The following is a 22,366-nucleotide window of genomic DNA, read 5'->3' on the forward strand; positions in this document are numbered from 1 at the left end:
ACATTTAAAATATTGCAAATGTATTTTAGATGTCTAAAGTTATTCAGCCTGATGTTCATTATACAGTCAAAAAGCGGCACACGCACGCCTGCAGTCTGAATCAGTATGGTTATGTGTATGCTAGTCAAAAGCCTTACTGTGTGTGTGTGTGTGTGTGTGTGTGTCAGGGGGCACAGCGATCTCTGCAGCAGCTCGGTGAGCAGAGAGCAGCCCTGCACCTGCGACTGCAGCAGCTGGAGGACGACAACCAGCAGCTACACACACACACACACACACAACAACAGCAGCAGGAGCTTGGCCACATTATGGACGTACTGAGCAGGTTCACACAGAGAAAATCAATTCAGATTTTATGCTACACTTTTGTGTAATTCATGCTTGTAAATGAATTAGTGAACGACACTGACAGAGTTGACAGCTCTGTATTTACCGATGTGTGTGACAGAGAGAAGGAGACGGCGTCCTTACTGCATCTGCAGGTCGAGGAACTGCAGAGGAGGGGGGAAGAGCTGAGGAAAGAACATCACAGACTGAGAAAGGAGAAAGACGAACAGGAAGAGAGAAACAGACAGCTGCAGACTGTCCTGATTCGTATTTTGAGGTGAGAGACAAACGACTGCAGGTCCATTGTGCGTCAAAACAATGATTTTATTTACACACATGTGTGGTGGAGATGAGCTCTGGCATACAAATAGCGTCAATCTCCCCCGAACAATAAACGAGCAGTCGTATTTATAACCTAGTTGATGACGGACGTCATGCATCAAAGCAGATAGATAACGTGCATCAGTTCCAGTAATCCTCAGCATTGGACACATTCAAAAAAGAACAGTTCCTTCCTCTGTTCCTCCGCCACTGCCAGATGCTTCCTGTTATTTCACTTACTGCACTTCAGAACAGAACATGAACATGCCGTTTACAAGCAAAACAAGTCTATATACTGTGTATGTGTGTACAGGCAGCCTTATGTGTGTCTTGACCTCCGTGCCTGACCTCACTCGACAAACAAAGACATTTTAAAAGTATAATTCCTGAGTCATCTGTTACCAGGCAAACTCCAATACAGCAGGCTGCTGAACACACACAGGCCTCTATTCTGTTTCTATATAATATGTGGTGTATTGTAAGCATGTATGCAATTCTTTCATAGCTTGGGTCACTTTAAATTTCTCAATTGATCGGCCGGACGTCGCGCTGCCCAAAGCTTCAGACCATCAACTGACCGAGCTTCAACTCTTTAATAAGCACAAAAATGCAATGTGTATAACATGATTACAGTTGCACCTGCAATGAAAGATTATTATGTAATTATACTCACACCTGAAATACAGAATTTAATGTAACATCAACAGCTTCAATAAATGCTTTGATGAAATGATAATGATAAATGATAAGTAATGCAACAGTAATGATAATGGTTATGATAATGGTAACAGTAAAATAATTTTCTAATCTCCACAAGACAGAAATGCGCAGACGGTACTCAGCATAGGTCACCACTGCACTGCACTGTGCTTTACTGGTTCATCAGCAATGCACTGGTTTTGTTTCAGAGTTGAGACTGAGGTGTTGGAGAATGTCCAGCTAACAAAGCGGGAGACTTTGACCCAAGCAGAAATGTATAGTCTGAAAGTAAACAGGCTCAGTCACTCAAGCAGTTTTTATACCTGAACTGAGACGGAGCAGTGATGTGATATTTTATGTGGAGACCAAATATCAGTCAATGAAAATCATAATAAACTCCTGCGTCACCATTCTGAGAGAACGTTAGCCCAGCAAATGTGGAATAAATCAGCTCGAACAAAAACCATCCAGCATAGAATGATAGACCTGCCAGTCTGACCCCATTCAGTTACAGACTGATGACTTGCTGTTTGAAAAAGGTGATAAATCACATTAAATGTGATTCAAATACTACGCTTATTGCAAAATGTTAAAAATCGCAATCATATATTGTGAAACTATCATATTGTGGGCGATTTAGCTTTTCTTCCATTTAACACACAGCAGGAAATGGTCCTTCTTTGGCTCTCGGAGGAGGCGGACGCTTATGTCCTTGTCTAGTCTCGTGTTTTTTTTGTATTTTCCCTGGAACATTCTCTCACAGTCTGTTCTCTAAAACCTAAAAGAGGAATTATGGATTGGATCAACTGGTCCCTAAATGCAATTGACACCCCTTTCTCAACGAGAAGTTTGGGCTCAGGTGAGCCTGAGTGCTGAAGATATCTACCTATTCGGAACCATGATAACAGGGTTCTGGCTGATCGGAGCTGGCTTGGCCCTGACTTATCGAAGAATTAAGAAAGCGGAACCGGCTGTTCAAACCCCCACAAGGCTGCCCGCTGGGATTGGAATGATGGGAGAGGCGTGAGTTTCTCAAAATGGGCTCATTGAGTCAGCACGGATAAGATCTTGGAGAGGCTACAGCTGCTGTGAATACTCAGAATAAGATCTCTGACTGCAGACTGGATACATCTCGGAAGGGCTAGCTCAGAATAACATCTCTGGGCGCAAAATTGGATGACATCTCGGGGAGGCACACTGCCGTGAGTTCTCAGAAATTGGCTCCTTGAGCACAAGAAATGACAACATCACAGAACGCAAGTATGGCGAAGCTCGCGGCTCTCCAACGGGAGATTGAGAGACCAGTGTTGGACTGTAGAACTGCTTTGAAATTCATATGAGCTGTTCGCACTAAAGTAAAAAAATAACATCACTTCATGCGGATACCCCTTTGTCGCCAGCCGCAAGGCCGGAGCTGAACAAAACACCCTGATAACGACTGTGTTTAGACTGGAACAGTCCATCACAGTTGCCATTCCATGCAAGGCCACCTGGGTTGGCTGGAAGACTGTTTACTTAGCCTGGCAGGGCGAAGGACACTGTCTCAGCTGAACTATGGACACACACACACATACATATACTGATACTGATAAGCACTCACTGACGCATCACCCTCCCTACCCCGGATCCAACGCCACCTCCAATGCTTACCTCCCCTCTGATGTGGACATCGGGTCAGTTGGAGGCGCAGTCGAAAGATTGCAGCGGTCCCAGATCAGATGTACACACTGGAACACTTTGCCATGTTGCTTGTCTGTGTTTATTGTTCTATGGTGTGTTGATATCTGTGCATTCCCGTATTATCCTTTTGTGTTACACATTTCGATGTTTTTTTCCTCGCTACCTAGCCTGACCTGTCTCCCCAATGTGATGTTTGTGTATTGTATGTATGGTCGGCAAGGTCTGTCATCTCGGTTGTGGGCAAAAGACCTGCAACTGACAAATAAAGGCTATCTCTTTCTCTTCAGAAACTGTTGTCACTAAAATAATATTACTGTTATTCACTCTTGCAGGCCTGCTTAGAACAAAAATCAGAAAAAAGAGAGCTGATTATTAGCTCATCAAAGCACAAAACAAAATCACCTGCCTGATTTTCTCTAAGTGCACTGTTACAAAAATAATGGGCCCCCTTAGACATGTCCATGTTTAATAAAACTCCCTCTATTAAAATAAGAAGAACACCCAAAGCAAATTGACCGAATCAACCCATCACTACAACAACCTCAAAAATCTTAAACACAGAAAATTTTGCTTATTAATCTATCAATATGTTGTTGGGATTAGAACTTCAGGGTCACAAAAGTTTTGCCCTACTTTTGGCTTAACTAATACTTACATAGCCTGAAATCAGACTTAAATCACTCCCTCTGTTCATTTTCCCCACATCATATTTCAATGGCCTCAGGTTCTTCAGCATCCTGACAGTCTGAGGTCAACTGACATAATTTCACCTGCTCAATACACAGAAAATCTTGTTAAAAGCCACACAACTTGCACACCATCATCACTAAATTCTAAATTTTCTTTTCTAAAAACTACTACACACTAAGAGATTTGGACAAGATGATAAACAGACTCACACGCTCAACATGCTGTCTAGTCTTCATGAGCTCTCTTGTATTTCTGAGGTTAATGCATTTTCTGTTTGTGTGTGTGAGTTTGTATATGTTTCTTTTTGCAGTGTTTCAGACTCCTTCACAATTTTCCCTTTAAACAGTCAGTTTTCTCTTTCCCAGGTTTGCTAACCCAAATTTTGATTTCCCACATTAAATAACAGCATTCCTCTTTGTTCAGCCAGGAGTTAGAGCTCGCTGGTGAGGTTTAGTAACACATGGCGCTGTAAACACTTCAACCAGAAACTTGCCTGAACATTTCCAGTGATGTTAACCTATAACTTTCTTCTGACCGCTGCATGTGGAAAATTGATCCAGGTCTTCTTTGCGTCTAAAAATAACAAAACTGAGACATTTTCATTATTATCATCACTGCTTAACCGACCCGTTTCTCTCTCTCCAGTCAGAAATACCAATTTATGTCATGTATGTAAGTGTAAGCGTGTTCTTCATTGCATTTATGTTATGTGTTCATATTAATGTTGAGTGTAAGCTGCTTCTTCATTGCATGTGTATTTTTGTAATCAGGTGTAACTCATGCCTCTTTCCACTGAGCTGTGGATTCAAACTGTCTCACTTCTGATTCTTTCCAAAAATAATTTCACATGTAACAATTTGTGTATGTGTGTTTTCTATTCATTCATGTAATTGTTAGTTCATGTATTTATTTTCTCGGTCTTTCTCTTTTCTTTTCTTTTCTTCTTTTTTTTTTTTTTTTTTTGATGTGGTGGACAATCCTAAACCTCCATGATTTAGCTTCCATTTTCGATCCAATTATATCCTGTACTCTCGCACTCAAACTCGTCCAGGCTTGACCTCTGACTGGTCCCTGTCCCTCTTCTCACAGTGTCCTGTTTGGCCTTCAAATCTCCAGGTAACAAGCTCAACTCAGCTGTTTCATCTTCTCTGTTTCTTCTCTGTTAATCTTTCAGTCTTTTCTTTTAGGTTAATTCCCAGCATGGCAAATATCCAGTGCCTTCAAACAGTCATGTCACTTGTCAGGTTTCCAGCTTGTAATTCAAAGCTCATGTTCCATCAGTGGTATTCATACATGCTGCTGCTTGACCCTTCAGTGTTATAGGTCAGTTGCACTGACTTTTGCCTGCTGTTAACTCTTCAAGTACACTGTGTTCTGTCTGTCTTCTGTCTTCATCAGGAGATTAACTGTCCTTTAAGCTTCTTCTCAGGGTGGGGACAGAATGAGAGGTCAGGCTGTAAAATTTTTAAGCCAAAGGCTGGCCTGTTTCTCATCCCAATTCTGTTAATCTATCCTTTTGCCGCTGTACTCATGTTTTGAGGTTGAGAAGAATCCACCTGTATTGACACACTAAAACATGTAATTAATATCATTTTATTACTTTTTCTTAAGACATTCAGTCTCTAATTCCTCTGTTTTCATGTTGCAACGTCTCTCACCAGCTCACAAGCTGTATTCAGACTTGCTGTTTCACATGCTGTTTGACACACACACCCTGCAGTTTGCCTACGCACACACTTCTTATCTCAGTGAATTGTCATCTACTTTTATAACTTAAACAAACTCTTATTTTATATTTACAGTCTATAAACCCTCTGTAACTCTGCTAAGTGTTGATCTAAAAAGAATGTACCCCCAGTACACGCGCACACACACTTAAATATACTAAGCTCTTTGCATTTGCAAGCATTCACATTAAAATCTTCAGCGTGCCTAGGAGAGCTCTTTCAGACCTCAGCACAATTAACAGTTTTTGTTTTTGTTTTTCCCACACATATCACCATTCTTTCAGCTCAGTTTTTTGTAGCATCATCCACACAATACTTTCCTCAGCATTTTGCACCCTTCCCTGAACTTCGTCGTCTCACACACACACTTTTCTCTCAGACTTCCTCTTTTTACGCACTCTGCTATGAACCTACGTAGTGTTATTATTACTTATTTGTTATTTTGTACAAATCACACAGAATCACTCAAATCCAGTACTCACAACATTCACACACTTAGAATCACTCAAAATACGCTTTCCTAAGAGTATTTTATCAAACATGCTTTTAAAATCAGAAAGCGGAAGTACACTGCAGCCAGTAACTGCGTATGTCCTCTTAAAAGAGAAGAGAAATAAACACATATGGGACAATTCTCTCCAAATTAGACAAAATATGACCATAAATGCCCTTTTCTGAGTCATGTTCTTCTCTTTACACAACTCTTGGCCTCCAGGGCATAAAACTTTGGACTTATAACCGTGATATAAGTCCTCACAGCGCACCAAGCACGGAGAAAATCCAGCCTCAGTGCTTCAAAATCCTTACTGCGCACCAAGCACGGAGAAAACTCACTCTCAGTGCTTCAAAATTCTCACAAGATTCAAAAACTGTTTCTGTCATTTATCTGCCCAAGAACTTCATCAAATGGACCTCTATGGGTCCAGTAATCTTCAGCATATGTATATCACTGCAGCCAGTGAAGATTTAAAACAGTTTCTTGTCTCAGTGCACCCACCATTAACTTATCACATGGACCGCAGCCGATCCATCAATATCAACACAATTGTGTATCCCCATGTACACAACTGATTGTTCACTTGTGTCACAGCACATCTAGTAATATCTTCAGAATTACTTCAACATGGTAAACATTGATTTTCCTTTATAATCAATTCCTTCAAATTTAATTTACCATTAAAACTCAAGACCACAAGTGACTCGATTCTCTGAAATCCTGAGTCACTTAGACACCTTGCCCAGTTCAAGGTGCCCTTCTCATCGGACTTCCACGTCCAGAATTACTCTTTTTACTCACAAATAAGTGTCTCCCAAAATGATCCTCTGATCATAACCTATTTTTAAACCAAGGTCCCAAGTCTTGGTAGATGGTCAATCTCCAGTCCCGCATGCCGGCGGCCCCTAATAGACGTCTCTAATAGGGAGGGGTCTGCACCCCTGAACTTGACACTTATTAACCCATAAAATGACCAATAACCTATGATCCTGTGTTTTCCTAAACACACATTGGTCTCCTTTCTCTCTTACCATAACATCTCATGTTACTTTTATCTCAGTACTGTCTTTTTCTCACAGTTTCATTATCCTTACTTCAAAGCTTCACTTTGTTCTCAAGAATTTAGTTTTACCACTACTGAGCCAATTTAATAGTTAAGCTCATCTACTCAGCGAACAGATAATTTAGAATTCAGCCAATATGCACAAATTTGCTTTTTGAACAGGTTTGTGCCTACCTTTAAATCTTTTTAGACCGGTCTTCTGTTCGCCTCACATCAGATCCAACCTTCGGCCACATTTGTTCTCTCTGTCACACGAAGAACTGGGTGGAAACACCAAATATTAACCCCGATTCTTTTGTCCCCGTGATAGAACAGAGAAAACCGACTCATAGTGTGTTAAAACATTTATATTTCTTTTTATTCAATCATCTTCAGGAAGAGAGAGACCCCTGCACAGCCCAAACGCCAGTTGCAAGAGCTCTAACATTTTTAGCTCCACATATGTCTTATATGGTGTTATTTCTGTACTTTGCACGTCACACAGTTTCAAACATTGCTTATATGGCAAAGTTCCTCTTTTCTGTGTCTTATCTATTAATATGCCTGTGCACTAAAACTTCCTGTTTTTCAGTCTGGATGAGCACTTAGTTTGTGAGTCAAAAGTGGCCTTGCACTACAAGCCTTCATTATTAAAGTACATAAAACAATATAATAGGAAAATAAGGCTACTAAGGATATTGATTTCATGACAACCCAAAACTATTTTAACTCTACTCAAAATCAAGCACTACTGTCAAAACTGGCTCCTAAACTGTTGTTTACAGCATATTCAGATAACTTATTCTGCCTCAGCATCACACCTCTGTGCTGGGTCAGGCCACAGGACTTCATCCACATCACAGGCCATGGTTTCCCTTGCAAGCCACAAGGAAAGAATTCTTTAGCATGCCGAATTCAGCCCTGGCAAGATTCCACTCTTATCTCACCACATGCTCCATTCAATGCTTGAAGCAGATTTCCCTGTCGTATACTTTACATCTCCATGCTGAGAAAACTCCTCAATAGGGTTCAAAAAGGGAGAGTACGGTGGAAGAAACGTATTGATAAAATGCTGCACATTGTGAAACCACAATGTGCGTATGTCACCGTATTCTTGGACCACGGTGAAAGCTCACATTGGCCCAAGTGATATGGGATGCTCTGCCTGCTCGCAATCTCTCTAATCAAGCAAAGCATCCCGTAGACCATCCAGGAATGTCACTATAAGTTCATTGTTGTATGGCCCAACAGTAACATGACTGTGGAGAACCCCATAGCTGTTCATGGCAGCACAGTTACATTTTCACCACGCTGGCCAGGCAATTCAATAATGGTACGTTGACCTATGACAATGTGACCTTTTCTTCTCCTTTTTCCTACATTCAAAATGTATGTTGTCTTCTATAATCCACTGCTGCATTTCATGCAGTCAAATTGCATTATTCTGATGGACCATATCCACAAAAAGTGTCTCTTGGTGTTGTGAGCACATGCTTGTTCTTTCAATCTTTCAATTCTAAACAAAATACCATTTAGTTATATGTATACTTGTATATATAGCACATGTGTACATCATACTATTTCATTTACAGAACTAAAATTTGTTTGTTGTGTACAGAGAATCTTTGAGCTTGACTCAATGGTTAGGCCTCATGAACACATCTTCGTGGATGAAGCTGTATTCAATCTAGCAAAAAGCAGAAGAAGGGGTTGCAACATGTGTTTTCAATTTTGAGTGGTAGTGTGTTAATGATGAAAACAGTGTGTTAGTTGTGTTTAACTTCTGTAGCCTGTGTGCACCATTCTGGGTACAAGTGCACCACACCGCTAAATGTGTTTTGTGTTTGAGAATGTGTTTAGAGTTTTGGTGAATGGGTGATTCAGAGTTGCAAATGGTGTCCTAACCAGATGAATTGTGTTCAAGATTTTGGCAACTTTGGGATTGATTTGAAGAGTTTTCATAGTTGACAGTTTAGTTTTTACAATGGGATTTAGTGTTTTAGCAATTCAGAAAAACTGTAACAAGGAGCCAATGAAGGGAAACCAATATGAGAAATATGCTCTCTCTTTCTAGCCCCTGTCAGTACTCTTGCTGCAGGATTTTGGATTAACTGAAGGCTTTTCAGGGAGTTTTTAGGATATAATGATAACAATGAATTACAGTAGACCACCCTAGAAGTAATAAATGCATGAACTAGTAGTGGTAGGTAGTGGATTCATACTTAGGACCTTCTTGTTTTGAGACAATAGTACGAACCACTGTGCCACCGAGCTATTAAGTGCTAACGCAAATTGTAGCTATAAAAACATGCTCCCTCAACTGCCATAATTTAAATCAATGAAGGATGAACAGTAGTGCCTCATGCTGAACGGGAGATGGTGCCCAGAGCTGAAGGAAATATCAAGCATGACTGATTCAGTCACAGTTTTTTACCATTCACAGTTTTAACATTCACAGTTTTTTTTTTACCAGCTGTGGGAATGAACATGAAGTAAAATGAATACTGAAGCCATGTACAACAGCCTTGTAAGGTGTAAGGTAATGCTTATTATTATTAATGATGAGTTTGCTTTATAATGAACTTTTTAGAATATAATCAGAATGTCTGGCAGATGAAATGCACCATGAACCAAAACTGGCACTTAAAATCAAATACATTTAACAGAGAAAGAGAAGTACAACAGAGAAGTACAACATACTGAAAGTCCTGCAGCATATAATATGCCATAGGTTTCCTGCTAATTTATTTTTAATTATTTAATATTAATAGTAAAGATGTAATAGTAGGATAGAGTACAAATAGAGTACAATCCACTGCCCACTCCCACACCTGAAAAAAACAAAACAAAAACAAACATGCAGCACCTGGAACACAAAAAGGAGAAAATACACAGGAACATAAAGCAACAATCTTCTTGTGGTGTGTGTGTCTGTGTGTGTGAGTGTGTGAGAGAGAGAGAGAGAGAGAGAAAGAGAGAGATGGGGGGGTGGGGAGAGAGAGTGAGACGAAATGTACTTGTACTCCCATCCCAGCAGGAGAAGCAGGGAGGCACCAGATGGGGCACCCTCAGGCAAAGGTTGGAAGATCCAGAGCATCTAGAGGCAACGGACAGCCGAACCTGGACCGGGCACCGAGCAGGAAGGGATCAAAGAAGTAAACTGACAAAAACAACCAATTTGAAGTTTCAGTTTGTTTTTACCACTTTATAAAACAGGTTATTCCATTTTGATTTCAATTTTTGTTTAAGCCTCAATTAAATTAAATTTGGAGCATTTTTATCCTGTTTGGCTATTAAATGAAAACAAGCAAACAAAAGAATATGATTTTTTTAACCTAATGTATGCGGCTGTTGTATCTTAAAACTTTAAGTCACCGTGTATTTGTTTTATTTATCTTTATGTTTTCTTTTTGATGATTTCTTTGAAGTTTTATGTATAATGATCTGTGCTCTATTTGACGTAAACCTGTTTCCATATCCATTGTTAAATAAAGCTTAAGGTTATTAAAATTAAAAAACAAACAAATTAAAAAATCTCCATTCACATACAAAGCCGCTGGTCAGCTTCCGGTTCTAATTATCCAATCACCAAGTTGTTCCAGGTGGTCAGGAGCGCTTTTCAAGCTCAGGTGTGCTGGCGGCTTTCAGCTGTTTCCCACTGCTCCTTGGATTTTCCTAGCGGCCAAAAAGAAACGCATGCCTACCGACCGGGACCATGTCAGCGGATCCCGGACGGTCGAAGAAGAAAGCGAAGGCAATGATGACTGCCTGGATTTGGATTTGTTTGGCGACTTTAGCCTGGCTAGCCATGGCAGAAAAACAGTGCTGGGACTCAGAAGTAGCTTTGCACGACCCCTGACGCTGTTATCTGACCCCGAGCTGCTAGTGGGCAAGCATAGCGGTGGAGGTTTTCTGCCGGTGCCGGTCTGGAAATTTCTCAAAGGTAAGAATACACCTTCACACCGCACTCACTACCATAGAAGCCATGTTTAATTACAACAAGAAGTTAATCAAAGAATACGTCACTAGTGTTAAAAAAGAGAGAGCTGAAGAAGTTTCTCAGATAAGAAGCGAAATGTCTTGAACTTAAAGTCCAGTTGCTTTCTTTTAAAGCTCCTTAGACTATGACCTGGATGACTGAGAACTTACAGACATAACAGTAACTTGCTCCCCCACCTGTTTCTGCAGTTTCAGATGCTGCAGACATGTCACACTTGGGCCGGCCACAGTTTCGCTGCAGCAACAGATCACTGTATCTGCGGTTCTGGCAGGACCGACACTCTGTCCTGCGTCTGCATGGTATGTTTGTCTGCAGATGCATTTACAACTGACTTTCATGAGTAAAATGACAGTGCAGATTTACTGAAATTCTACTATTTGTGATGGCGAAGCAATTCCTTTATTATTTGTTGTTGTTGTTGTTGTTGGAACAGATTGACAAAGACGTTTCATCAGATGGGGCGGAGTGTTAGGCAACCAGCAGGGTTTTGTGGCTCCAATAATCGGTGTCCAAACTTTTGGAAATACGGTCATTAGGTTAAAATATATCACAAGTTATGTTTTTAAATTCTGCACTTCAAACAGAAACACTGCTTTGCCTTCATTTATTTAGCTGGAGATGCGTTGTTTACACTGTTCACAAATTACAAATTGGTTCAAATGTTTGCAACAAGTGAACACTGCTGTGATGTGAATTTACATACCTGCATTTTTAAGGCTACTGAAGCACAAGAGTAGAAATCTCAAGGTCATTTTTAAATTTTTGAGGAAGGAAAAAGACCCTAAACAACAAAACTATGTGAAAAAGGGGAAAATGCCTATTACATTATGGGATGTGAACCTGAGTAGTTTACAGTTGGATCTATAATTGTATAGCTTTGCCTCTGTCTGCCACTGTCTAAATCAATTTGATGTGTTAAGACTTAAAAATTTAGTTAATGCAACATTTTTTTTACACTTCTGTTTAAGAATTATGGCATTTTTTTTTATATGTAAAATACTTCGATGAAAATTATTTGCAAACAGTGACTGAAGTGTAGAATGCTCCCTTGAGATGATCTACCAGCTCTTTAACATAACCACTTTGAGTTGCAGTTGGATGATTCTACTGCCTTCTGTATCTGAAGAGCATTTATTGGGCCGAGATTAGGTTACTGACTTGGCCACTGAACAATATCCCATTGCTTTTCCTTGAGAAACCATTTGGGTTGCTTTTCTAGTATGTTGTGTTTGGGTCACTGTGGACTACTATGATCAGTTTTTCAGCATTAGGCTGAAGGTGAGTGGAGTATAGCCCTGGACTCTGTAAATGCATGTTTAACATACCTAGGCTTTTTTTTTTTTGTGTGTGTCATCTGGATTCACTTACTATAATGTCAGGAATTTGGTTAAATTGTGACACAAAGGATTATCATCTAACTTAACCCAGGGCACATTCAAATGAAAGGTTGGTGTTGCAAGCATCTGACTATCAGAAATATGTAGAGGTGAGTGGTATAAACGGTATATGTTAGAAACGATATGAATTTGGCCAACTTTAGATTATGACACTATTGCTCTACCGCAATAGCGCATGTTGATGATGTCATCAAGCTGCACCTGTCTTGGTCCAAAGAATCGCATCGCTGCAAGCTAGCATGGAGCTTACAGGTGGGGAGGAGGTGGTGCTCATAAAGAAGACCAGTGTGACGTCGGTCATATGGACCTGGTTTGGGTTTAGCAGTTGGAAGTTGAACAGAACAATATCATCTGCAAATTATGCCGGGCGACAGTAATGGTGAAGAGAGGGAATACAAGTAATTTGTTTTAGCAAATTACTTGTATTCCCGAAGCACTTTTGGAATATGGGGAAAGCCAAAACCTGCGCTTCCTCCACTTCCGTAACATTGATTCATTAATGCTGAATTCTCTCGCAGCTGCTCTATTCCAATGTTGTTATTAATGACTAACCTTGTATTGTGGATGGATTATCTCAGTAGTTTTCCTAACTGAAGTTTGGTCCGTTTATAGCATCCTGCCATGCAACTGCATTTGTCCCTAACCACCAGAAACAATCACGTTAACTTTTATCGAGTGGGGAAAAAAGTTAGCGTTCATCCTTCAGCTTCACTGTGCTAATGTCATGCTAATGTAGCTGTTTTGCTAGCGATCATGTAGCACATCATTATATACCAGCTAGTCCAACTTCAGTAACCCTACAAAAGTCACTGCTGTTTAGTTTTCTGTCTTCATTTATGTTGGAAGTGATAGCAGAGCTGTACGTTTTAATTTTTTTTCGGAAATCTCTCAGTCAGAACATGGCATATCATGTATAGGTGGAAACTAGTGAGCTAACTTCCTAACTTCTAACTCTGTTGAATTTAATAAATTCTGTTTTCATGGATTCCTGGATATTAAACTTAATTGTTACACCTAGTAAAGCAGCAACGCTGATCATTTTCTTTGTGCCGGTCCAGATAAAGGGAAAGGGTTGTACCCGGGGGGTAGCGGTGGTGGAAAAGAAGCACAAAGTATTTAAAATAAGATGGAAGATCAAAAAAGGTTCAACAAAAACTAATTTAAAAAAACAAACAAACTTGAATGTCAATATGCATTACATCTATCTATAGAGGGAATGACTTCAGTTTAGGGCTTGATTTAGGATTATTTTAGTAATCAAGTAATCTATAAATTATTCCCTTGATCAGTAATCAAATGATAAACTTATCTCTTAATGAGCAATGATATTCAAAAGAAACATTGTTTTTTCCTAAATGAACTGTTCATTGGTTTCCATTTTAGAAAGGACAATGTTTTGGTGCAAACGTCTAACAAAAAAGACAAATGTTCTGATTGTATTTATGTGCCATATTATATTACTTTTTAAAAAGAAGGCTTTTTCTTAAATGCGAAATATATAATTGATCTCAAGTAAAAAATAAATGTATATGAAATCTAAACTAAGGCATAAAAAAACTTAACATTGCTTCTGAATTCTACTGGCCTATGTAGATCTCTGTTAGCTTGTGAAAACGGCCTTTTTATATTTTTTAAATATTAATGCAGTTTAACACTTTTTAGATTAAAAGTGAAATATAATGTAATAAAAGCCTTCAAATTAATTTGGTTTGGTACACCTCATGCCCCCCTTTTTAGACTCACCCCTGTTTGCTACACGTATCGCCTTAAGTTCTGGAGACTTAATGCAGGTTTTTGTTTTTTGGGTTTTTTTTGCTGTGTGGTGGACAGAACAGCTACAAAGTTTCCTTTTCTCTACGCTCGTGTTTCTTCATCAGGCGCTTTGATGAAGGACTCACACTAGCTTTTTCCCAGTAAAGGGTTTAATGGTGATTACATGAACAGTCGCTGCGGTTTTTGAGGCTAGAAAGACATTTTCTTTCACTCTACCTGAGCTCACAATCTCTGTAATGGCTCCACCGCTTTGCTCTTTGCAAGGTGTCTAAAATGGCTCTGGGTTAAACTGTCACAGCATCATCATAGCTGCTGTTATCAGTGTGGGTGAGCTTGATGTTAAACTTTTATATACATTTGCATCAAAAAATGTTTGCATTGCAGGTATGTTTTTAGTTGCAAATGTTGCTTGCATTTCCATGGCGACAGTGCGCTACAGAGCCGTGTGTTAAATGAAGCAAACAATTAGAATTTTTTATAATCGCATTATTCAAATTGAATCATTGCAGTTAAGCTTTCATTTAATACGCTCAGCTTGACACAGTAGTACGTTTAGTTTTTGTTCTGTTGAGTCAGTTTGAGTACATGGTGATTGTGGGGTGCAAATCAATTTAATATTTTGAAGCATTTAATGGGATGATCTAAGGACAAATCTCTAGTGTGTATATATAATTTGAGGTAAAGTATTCTAAGTTACAAACTCAAGGGCGTAGATTTGGTTTTGGCATTGGTGGGGATGGATGATTCAACCATCGAACCCTGCCCTGTTTCTTTTTTTCCCCCTTTTTGTCTTTGCTTCTTGATTTAAAAAAAAAAAAAAGGAGAAATACACTTGCCTACATATGCTATTCTACATGCTTTTAAACCATTTAAAATTACAATTCATAGTTTTACATTTGAATTATATAATGTTAAATTACTATTAAACAAATGACTAAGTATTTTAGAGTTTAGTTTACTTCAGCCATATTTCATTTAAATCAGATATCATACAAACATAAAAATAGCTTCAAATACAGTCATGACAATAAAAGAATATGACTTTAAGGACTTAACAACATTACTTCAGTTATAGTACACCAACATCTCTTATACATTAGCACTAAGGGAACACTGAATGACCTGGTGGGTTTTGTCCATAAAACTACTCATCTAAGTAAAAGATCTCTCAGCAAAATTATGCAACATTTTAGGCACTATTCCCCCGATCAAATCAGTGAGCTGGGATTTTTTTTTTATTCCAAACATGAACTACTGTTACAGCAACAGACATGGACTACTGGTGTCCCACACAACAACTCAATGTCCACTATGTGAAGGGGCCACACACATGCCTTCTCCTCTCGTTAACTGAGATAAACTGCTGGCATATTGGTTTTACATCTATACTGTCCAGTCTCTCCTGGTGGACATGGCATACAGCAGCATTGTTTAATCTCATTCGAGTCACTGTTAACCTTAGCCATGTTTTTAGTCTTCTGAGAGCACTGAAGCTTCTTTTAGCCTCAGTACATGCGTTTTATCCTCAGATTAAAATTATGTGCTTGATGTGCCTCACCTTTGGCCCTGGCTCTTCCCCTCTGACTGCACTAGGACATATTGCCACCTGATAAAATAACACATTGATTCGTGCCATATAAAAAGTGAGACGTGTCAATTCAGATTCTTTGTCAAATATACACTAATGAATCAATTTACATCAGCAGCCTAACAATTGTCATGATAATAAATACTAGTTAATCTATAGCACCAAATCATCAGTCAGTCACCTGTGACCTCGCATCTTCACCTCTGTCCGAGCTACAACATGGCAGAGCTGCCGCTGTCACCTGATAAATAACAATGAGACATTCCAAATACATGCAGTCACACATGTGCTTCAAATACAGTCATGAAACATCAAGTCATCATCCAATTTCACCTGTGATCTTGTATCACCATTGTTGGTTGGAATATTTGCAAAATCATGACTACCTCATGATATTTTGTCTCAAAAATTAACCCTATGAATATGTCAGTACCATTAGGATGAAATTATTGTGTCACCAACATTTAACGTCAGACATATAATTTTAACAGCCTCTGTAAACTAATATCCTGGCTTGCTCGAGGCTGCTGTTTTCTCTGACAGTTTCAATCAAAATTAGAAATGCTACTGTGGGAGACTGAGATAACTAATAGTGCCGCCTGTTGTGCAGTTAGTTTCCAAAACACGTTATTCATGGTTACATACAGTTTTAGACTGATGTGGGCCAAAGCCTAGCATAGCCTGTAATGTTATTATGACGGACACATTTTATGAGTGAACTTGACTTTAAGTGACTTACAGGTTTCTTTGAAAAATACTTTCTTATATCCAGCTTCTTCCTTTTTGCTGCCATCCTCCTCTCCTCCTTGCAGCGCAGGCTTGCCGCTGCTAAAACTAAACAGAGCTCCCTGAAAGGCACAGCCAATCACATTGGCCATATTTGTTACATGACGTAGGACTCCAGTAGAGAACGTAATTTAACTCTTTCTGCACCGCTGGGTGAATGAGACGTCGACCGATGTTTTTTTTTTCTTTCTATCGGGTTAGTTTTTCTTTACTCGAAGAGATCAAATTATTGGTGGGGACAATTCAATAATCGCTGGATATTGGTGGGGACATGTCCCTTCCGTCCATGCCAAATCTACGCCGTTGTACAAACTATATTTGTTGCCTGTGGGTTTTTGTTTTTTTTTCTGCAAATCTCAAATGGAACATGGTTTCGACAAATGAAAGTGAGTTACTTTGACTACCTGCAACAAGCCAATATGATGGCTGCGATCAATTGTGAGCATCCCGCATCATCTCAGTGTGTGGCAACACCAGCAGTGAGTTGCAGATCAACAAAAATCCTAGTAAAACTCCCCCTTGGAGGAAGACTGCACAGGGTCAAGGCTCTTGGTAAAGATGTGGTGTTAAAGAGGATACTAACAACAACTTCTGGATCAGTGCTTGTGCAGATATCCACACAATGTGACACCGTAAGGATATCAAGCACAGAATTAAATTGGTAAAGAATTCAGAGTGTTAAAACCTGAATATTCTTTTTTTTTTTTTTTTTCCCCCCCCCAGGATTCCATCCTTGAAATGACATATTCGGACTCAGCTGGTGAGATGTCTACAGTGCTGGCAGCTTGTAGAGTTAAACAAAGGAAACAGGATCGTCACCCAAGAGCTCTTTGGGACTCAAATGTGGCTGTCACTGTGGAAACAACTCTGACACAGGTGGTAATTCCTGATGGACCTTCTTGTGATGGTGCAGAGGAACAGGATGACCTTCCCTGCTGTGAAACATCAGATGATGATCTACCCTGCTGTGACCCTTTAGTAGATGATCTACCCTGCTGTGACCCTTTAGTAGATGATCTACCCTGCTGTACCTCTTTGGAGGAAAATTTCCCCTGCAGTGAACATTCACACAAACACCCACCTAGCAGCCAATACCCATCAAGGTTCCCTCATGGTCCCTTGCAAGGGTTTAGCAGCAGCCAGTAGTGGTCAAGGTGGCGGGAGCAGTGGTCATGAGGGCCGCCCCTCGAAAGGTGGCGGGAGCAGTGGTCATGAGGGCCGCCCCTCGAAAGGTGGCGGGAGCAGTGGTCATGAGGGCCGCCCCTCGAAAGGTGGCGAGACAGTGGTCATGAGGGCCGCCCCTCGAAAGGTGGCGAGAGCAGTGGTCATGAGGGCCGCCCCTCGAAAGGTGGCGGGAGCAGTGGTCAAGGTGGCGGGAGCAGTGGTCAAGGTGGCGGGAGCAGTGGTCATGAGGGCCGCCCCTCGAAAGGTGGCGGGAGCAGTGGTCAAGGTGGCCGGAGCAGTGGTCATGAGGGCCGCCCCTCGAAAGGTGGCGAGCGCAGTGGTCATGAGGGCCGCCCCTCGAAAGGTGGTGAGCGCAGTGGTCATGAGGGCCGCCCCTCGAAAGGTGGCGAGAGCAGTGGTCACAAGGTGGCCAGCTTGATCAAATTATTAGGTAATCAACAAATTTCAAGTCATGGTTGCCACCCTTCCAAAGGTGTTGGGAGCTATTCCTCAGTTATTCAAGCAACTTTATTTGACCAACAAAGAGGACACGCACCCTCAGAAAGCTTGCATGGGTTTTTCTCAAGTGGTGGCAGCCAACTTACAGATGATGACCAACAAATCAGGCAAACTTCATTAGGTGGTCATCCAACATCAGTTCATTCAGGCAAAGAGGTCCACTCCAAAGGTCGTGAGGGCGGCCTTGAGGGCCATGTCGCCAAAGGTGGCAAGTTCCACACTCCAAAGGTGGTGAGAGCCGCCCTTCCATTCGTCACGAGGGGAGGTCGTAGGGGCCACCCCTCCAGTGGGCGAGATGTGGGCAAGGACAATGCAGGCAGACATTCATAGTGCTGTATGCTGAGTTATATTCTGTGTACAGTTTTGTTGAAAATATGCTTTGAAATAAAGCTTTCTGGATCACTAGTGTGAATGGGTGAAGTCCTTTGAGTGATTACATTTATTTGGAATGCACTGTTCAAGTACCACTCTATGTAAAACTGTTTGCATAGCTGTAGATGAAATAACACAAGTTGCACATCCCTGTTGGTGAACCTCTGAAATGAGTATGTACCAACTAATTTGTAAGCAAAATTTTGAGTTACCCTGAACCTTAATTATATACAGACTTTGACTTCATCTTACTATTCTCTGAATGTTTAATGCTAGTTTATAATATTAGGTTTAGTATTATTCAGAATGAGTGAGCGGGGTGAGAATATTGTCCACATAAGTGGGGGCATATGGCTTTTATAGCCTGTAGAATAAACTGCCCTTTTTTTATTTGTGTAGTTTATTCCAATGAACTGCAGAAGTTAATATGCCATACATGTGTAGCCCTGGCTATATAAGTGGCTCATTTATTTAAATAGTTCATTTATATTGATAGTGAATTGAAAATGTTCACCGTGTTCAAGAACGTATACAAATGGCTGTAAAGTATGTGATGTGTGTCAGTTAAATGCACAGCCTTTTTATTTGTATTTTGAGGTTTATGTCTTTTTTTTTTTTTTTTTTTTTGAAATGGTATTGATGTGTACTACAGCTCCAGTGAACCCTGAAGTAGTCTCAGGTAGATGGGGTGGGAGTAAGTGGGGAGCTGTGTGCACTCTTCAGGGAGAGAGACGAGAGATGAACAACAGTGTCAAGTGGACACAGAGTTCATAGACTGGCGATGAATGTGAAACTGTTGTACCCTGCTGTGAGTAGGAGGAGACGGACGTCTTGCTGGCGTGTCAGAGAGGTCCCTTCTGCTAGTGTGTTGAACTTATGTGTTCACGTGGGAGCACGTGGAGACAACAACTGAGTTCTGCTGCCGGCCTTGACCCAGTTTCCCCCGCTATCCTCTTGTACTGCCTGGAGGTGTGAGTACTATTGTTTGCACGTGCATTTTTATTTTACTGCTTGGCAACAAGTGAAGCGGCCATGTTGTTTTAGGTCCCAACGCACCCGAGCCACGACTCAGGCCTGCAACGAGGTGTTTGCTAGCAGAAAGACTGTAGCAGTTAAGGTGTGTGTGTGTGTGTCGGTGAGAGTGCGTGTGGGCCCACAATAATATTTAGTTATTTGGTTTCTGTTGAGGTAAATACCTTACCATTGTTTAACAAACTTTATTAATTTTACTTTCTTTTGTTTTCATTCACTAAAGTGGAGTTAACTTTATAATTGACCTGCTTGCGTGTGGTTTATTTCCATATAATGTAGTTTTAATGCATATGTCATATCATAAGCATCAAAAAGGAGTATCAGTAGGAAGTAACAACAGGAACCCAGGGCCCCTCTAAATAGAACGTGGGACGGGTGTTACACATGTCCCTTAAATCTATCCTCTTGTTTAAAATGCTGCCAGTGACTCTTAAGTGACTATTTGTGGTTCTTAATGAGGAGATTAAAGACTACACATTAGCGCTGCAGCTATTGATTTTTTTAGTTATTTAATTCTTCTCTCAATTATACATTTGATTAATAATACATTAAAATATTATTCTAGTAAAGTAAATATTCAACCGGTCTTTCAAAATTAATTACTCATTAGAAATTGATTTTTGTTTCAGCTGTCATCTGTTTCACTTGTTTTACTAACTTTTTACATACCATATTAAATGTTTTTAAAGGAAAGCATTTTCTTAAACGCAAAAACACTCAAGTAGAGCCAAAGTCAAAATAAGATAAATACACAATCTAAACGAAAGCATAAAATCAATCTTTTCTGTCAGCTTGGAAGGCTTCAGGAGTTGTACGTGTTTCTATCTATTTAAGTGAATGTGTGAGTTTGTGTATGTAAGTCTTTTATGGAGAATGTGTTGTTCCAGAATAAAGTATATCAGCATTCTGAGGTTTGCCCTGTGCTTTGATTTAAAGTTTTGGTGCAGCTGAAAACAAGACGACATGATGGTGTAGACGTCATTTAATATTAAAAAATTTTTCACCTGCAGGATTGTCCAACCTACAATCCTGCAGGTCTGTGGCTCAGAGCTTTATTGGCACATGTACATTTTTAATGACGTGTGGAAAAAAGCTTTAGATAAATATTAACACAATTTAATTGTGACTGTATTTTATATTATTGCACTTTCTATCAGAAAAATGATGATTACGAAGAGCAGGCACCCGCCCTTTAGCCGATGTTGTTGCAGAAAGGCGCTTCCGCTTTGTGTCAGCCTTCAGTAAGCTGTATAATTTAATCATAGTATCAGACTAAGTTAAATGTTCATCTGCATATTTACTACAACTTTTGGAGGCTTACTGACATGCTGATACAGTTCATTCAGTGCCCCACTGCTGTTGTTGTTATAGGAGCAGGGAGGGATAGAGTGCACCGAACAGTATGGCTGAAAATTCCCTCAGTAAGTACAACGGTCTGCACTTGATGATCATAAGCTCCAGCCCAGATAGCAAGGAGACATTGAAACAATGTTTAGTCAATATCAGATGATTCTATTGAATCAACGTTGAAATCTGAAGTTGACTTAACGTCACTCTTTTTTTTTTTTTTTTTTTTTAAATATTGAAACAACGTCAGGTTTTGATATTGAATCAATGTTGAACGCTGACATAGATTCGACACAAAATTTTCAAACACTGTTAATGTTGAAACAAAGTAAAATTCTGATATTGAATCACTGTTGAACTCTGATGTTGATTTTCCATCACTTTTGAAACTATTGAAACAAAGTCATGATTAAAAATCAGTACTTTGTATCAATACTAAACCACTGCAAATTACCAGCAATACTTAACCTCCTAAGACCCGAGCTCTTCCATGGCATATATTTTTAATTTATCTTTGATATTTGGGAATATTGGGACCCAATGAATGTAAAAACAAAGAATTACCAGATTTTATTATTTTTTTTTTACCTGATTTTTGTTTTTAAGAAAATTGAGAGACACATGAGGATATTTGTTTAAAATTTTGATAGAAGAGTGGCAGCATAATGTCCTCGTAAGTGGATATCAGGCCCTTGTAGAGCAAAAATTAGTATTTTGGTCTAGACAACCCAAAATGTCATGTCCACAGACGCCAGGTCCTAGGAGGTTAAACCTGCAAAAAAGACAATTGTGTATGATCCACAAATAGGAAACCCATTATATGCTGGACATTGTCTTACAATTTGTTATGTCCATAATAATATCCCTATAATATGAAGCATCTGGCATTATGTAATAAAAAAAAAATGACAGACATCTCTGTATCAGTAACAAAGTAATTTATTATATTAAAAAAAGTTTCTTTGTTACATGTATTGATTACAGGTCACTTTTTTTTTTTTTTTTTTTAGTTTACTCGGGGATCGGGCTGGATATCAGGCATCCCGCACCACTCATGTGATCCGGAGCGTAGCGGAGACATTTCTGCACTGCTTGGGCGAAGGCAAACTCAGAAACAGTGTTTACCCCCACCGGCTGAGTCAGGCCATCTAGGACACAAACAAACACAAAAAGAAGAAAAGAAGGCCAAATTAGAGCTTAAATATGAATAACCTCTTCATAGTCATTTGTCTTCGGCAGGGAGAAAGCATCTAAACTACTAGGCTGATTAATATGAAAGTCACAAGCAGTGTTGCCAACTCCTCAGTAAGGAAAATCGCTATTGGTTGTCCTAAAAGTCGCTAGAAGTCGCTAAATGACGTCATCGCCTAATTTGCATAATTGGTCATGCTAATCTAATTGTAACCTAT

At 39.8% G+C, this 22,366-nt stretch overlaps 1 protein-coding gene across 3 annotated transcripts; it reads left to right on the forward strand.

The window, feature by feature from the left end:
* Window positions 1–172: 172 nt before the first annotated feature.
* On the forward strand, window positions 173–22,077 carry LOC146394133 (uncharacterized). Of its 3 annotated transcripts, none has more exons than XR_014797193.1 (5): window positions 173–322; window positions 446–601; window positions 10,017–10,922; window positions 11,168–11,278; window positions 17,247–20,582. XR_014797193.1 is itself a non-coding variant. In XM_084908273.1 (5 exons), exons 3-5 carry the CDS (start codon window positions 10,676–10,678, stop codon window positions 22,015–22,017), a joined length of 408 nt encoding a protein of 135 aa, XP_084764399.1. In that variant the 5' UTR covers window positions 173–322; window positions 446–601; window positions 10,014–10,675; the 3' UTR covers window positions 22,018–22,077. The 3 variants fall into 3 exon arrangements, 2 of the variants coding, with proteins under 2 accessions (XP_084764399.1, XP_084764482.1); XM_084908273.1 differs by lacking the exon at window positions 17,247–20,582 and adding an exon at window positions 21,968–22,077 and having other exon boundaries at window positions 10,014–10,922; XM_084908356.1 differs by having other exon boundaries at window positions 10,014–10,922.
* Window positions 22,078–22,366: the final 289 nt, after the last annotated feature.

The sequence above is a fragment of the Perissodus microlepis genome, chromosome 1, assembly GCF_051167445.1.
Source record: "Perissodus microlepis isolate ML-2025 ecotype Zambia chromosome 1, ASM5116744v1, whole genome shotgun sequence".
NCBI classification, from domain to species: domain Eukaryota; kingdom Metazoa; phylum Chordata; class Actinopteri; order Cichliformes; family Cichlidae; genus Perissodus; species Perissodus microlepis.

Excerpts from the sequence above, each read along its gene's own strand:
- LOC146394133 (XM_084908273.1), top strand. The coding sequence starts at position 10,676 with ATGCCTACCGACCGGGACCATGTCAGCGGATCCCGGACGGTCGAAGAA. Across the intron at positions 10,923-11,167 it reads GGTCTGGAAATTTCTCAAAG|TTTCAGATGCTGCAGACATG; the intron begins GTAAGAATACAC and ends CTGTTTCTGCAG. Across the intron at positions 11,279-21,967 it reads CTCTGTCCTGCGTCTGCATG|TTTACTCGGGGATCGGGCTG; the intron begins GTATGTTTGTCT and ends TTTTTTTTTTAG.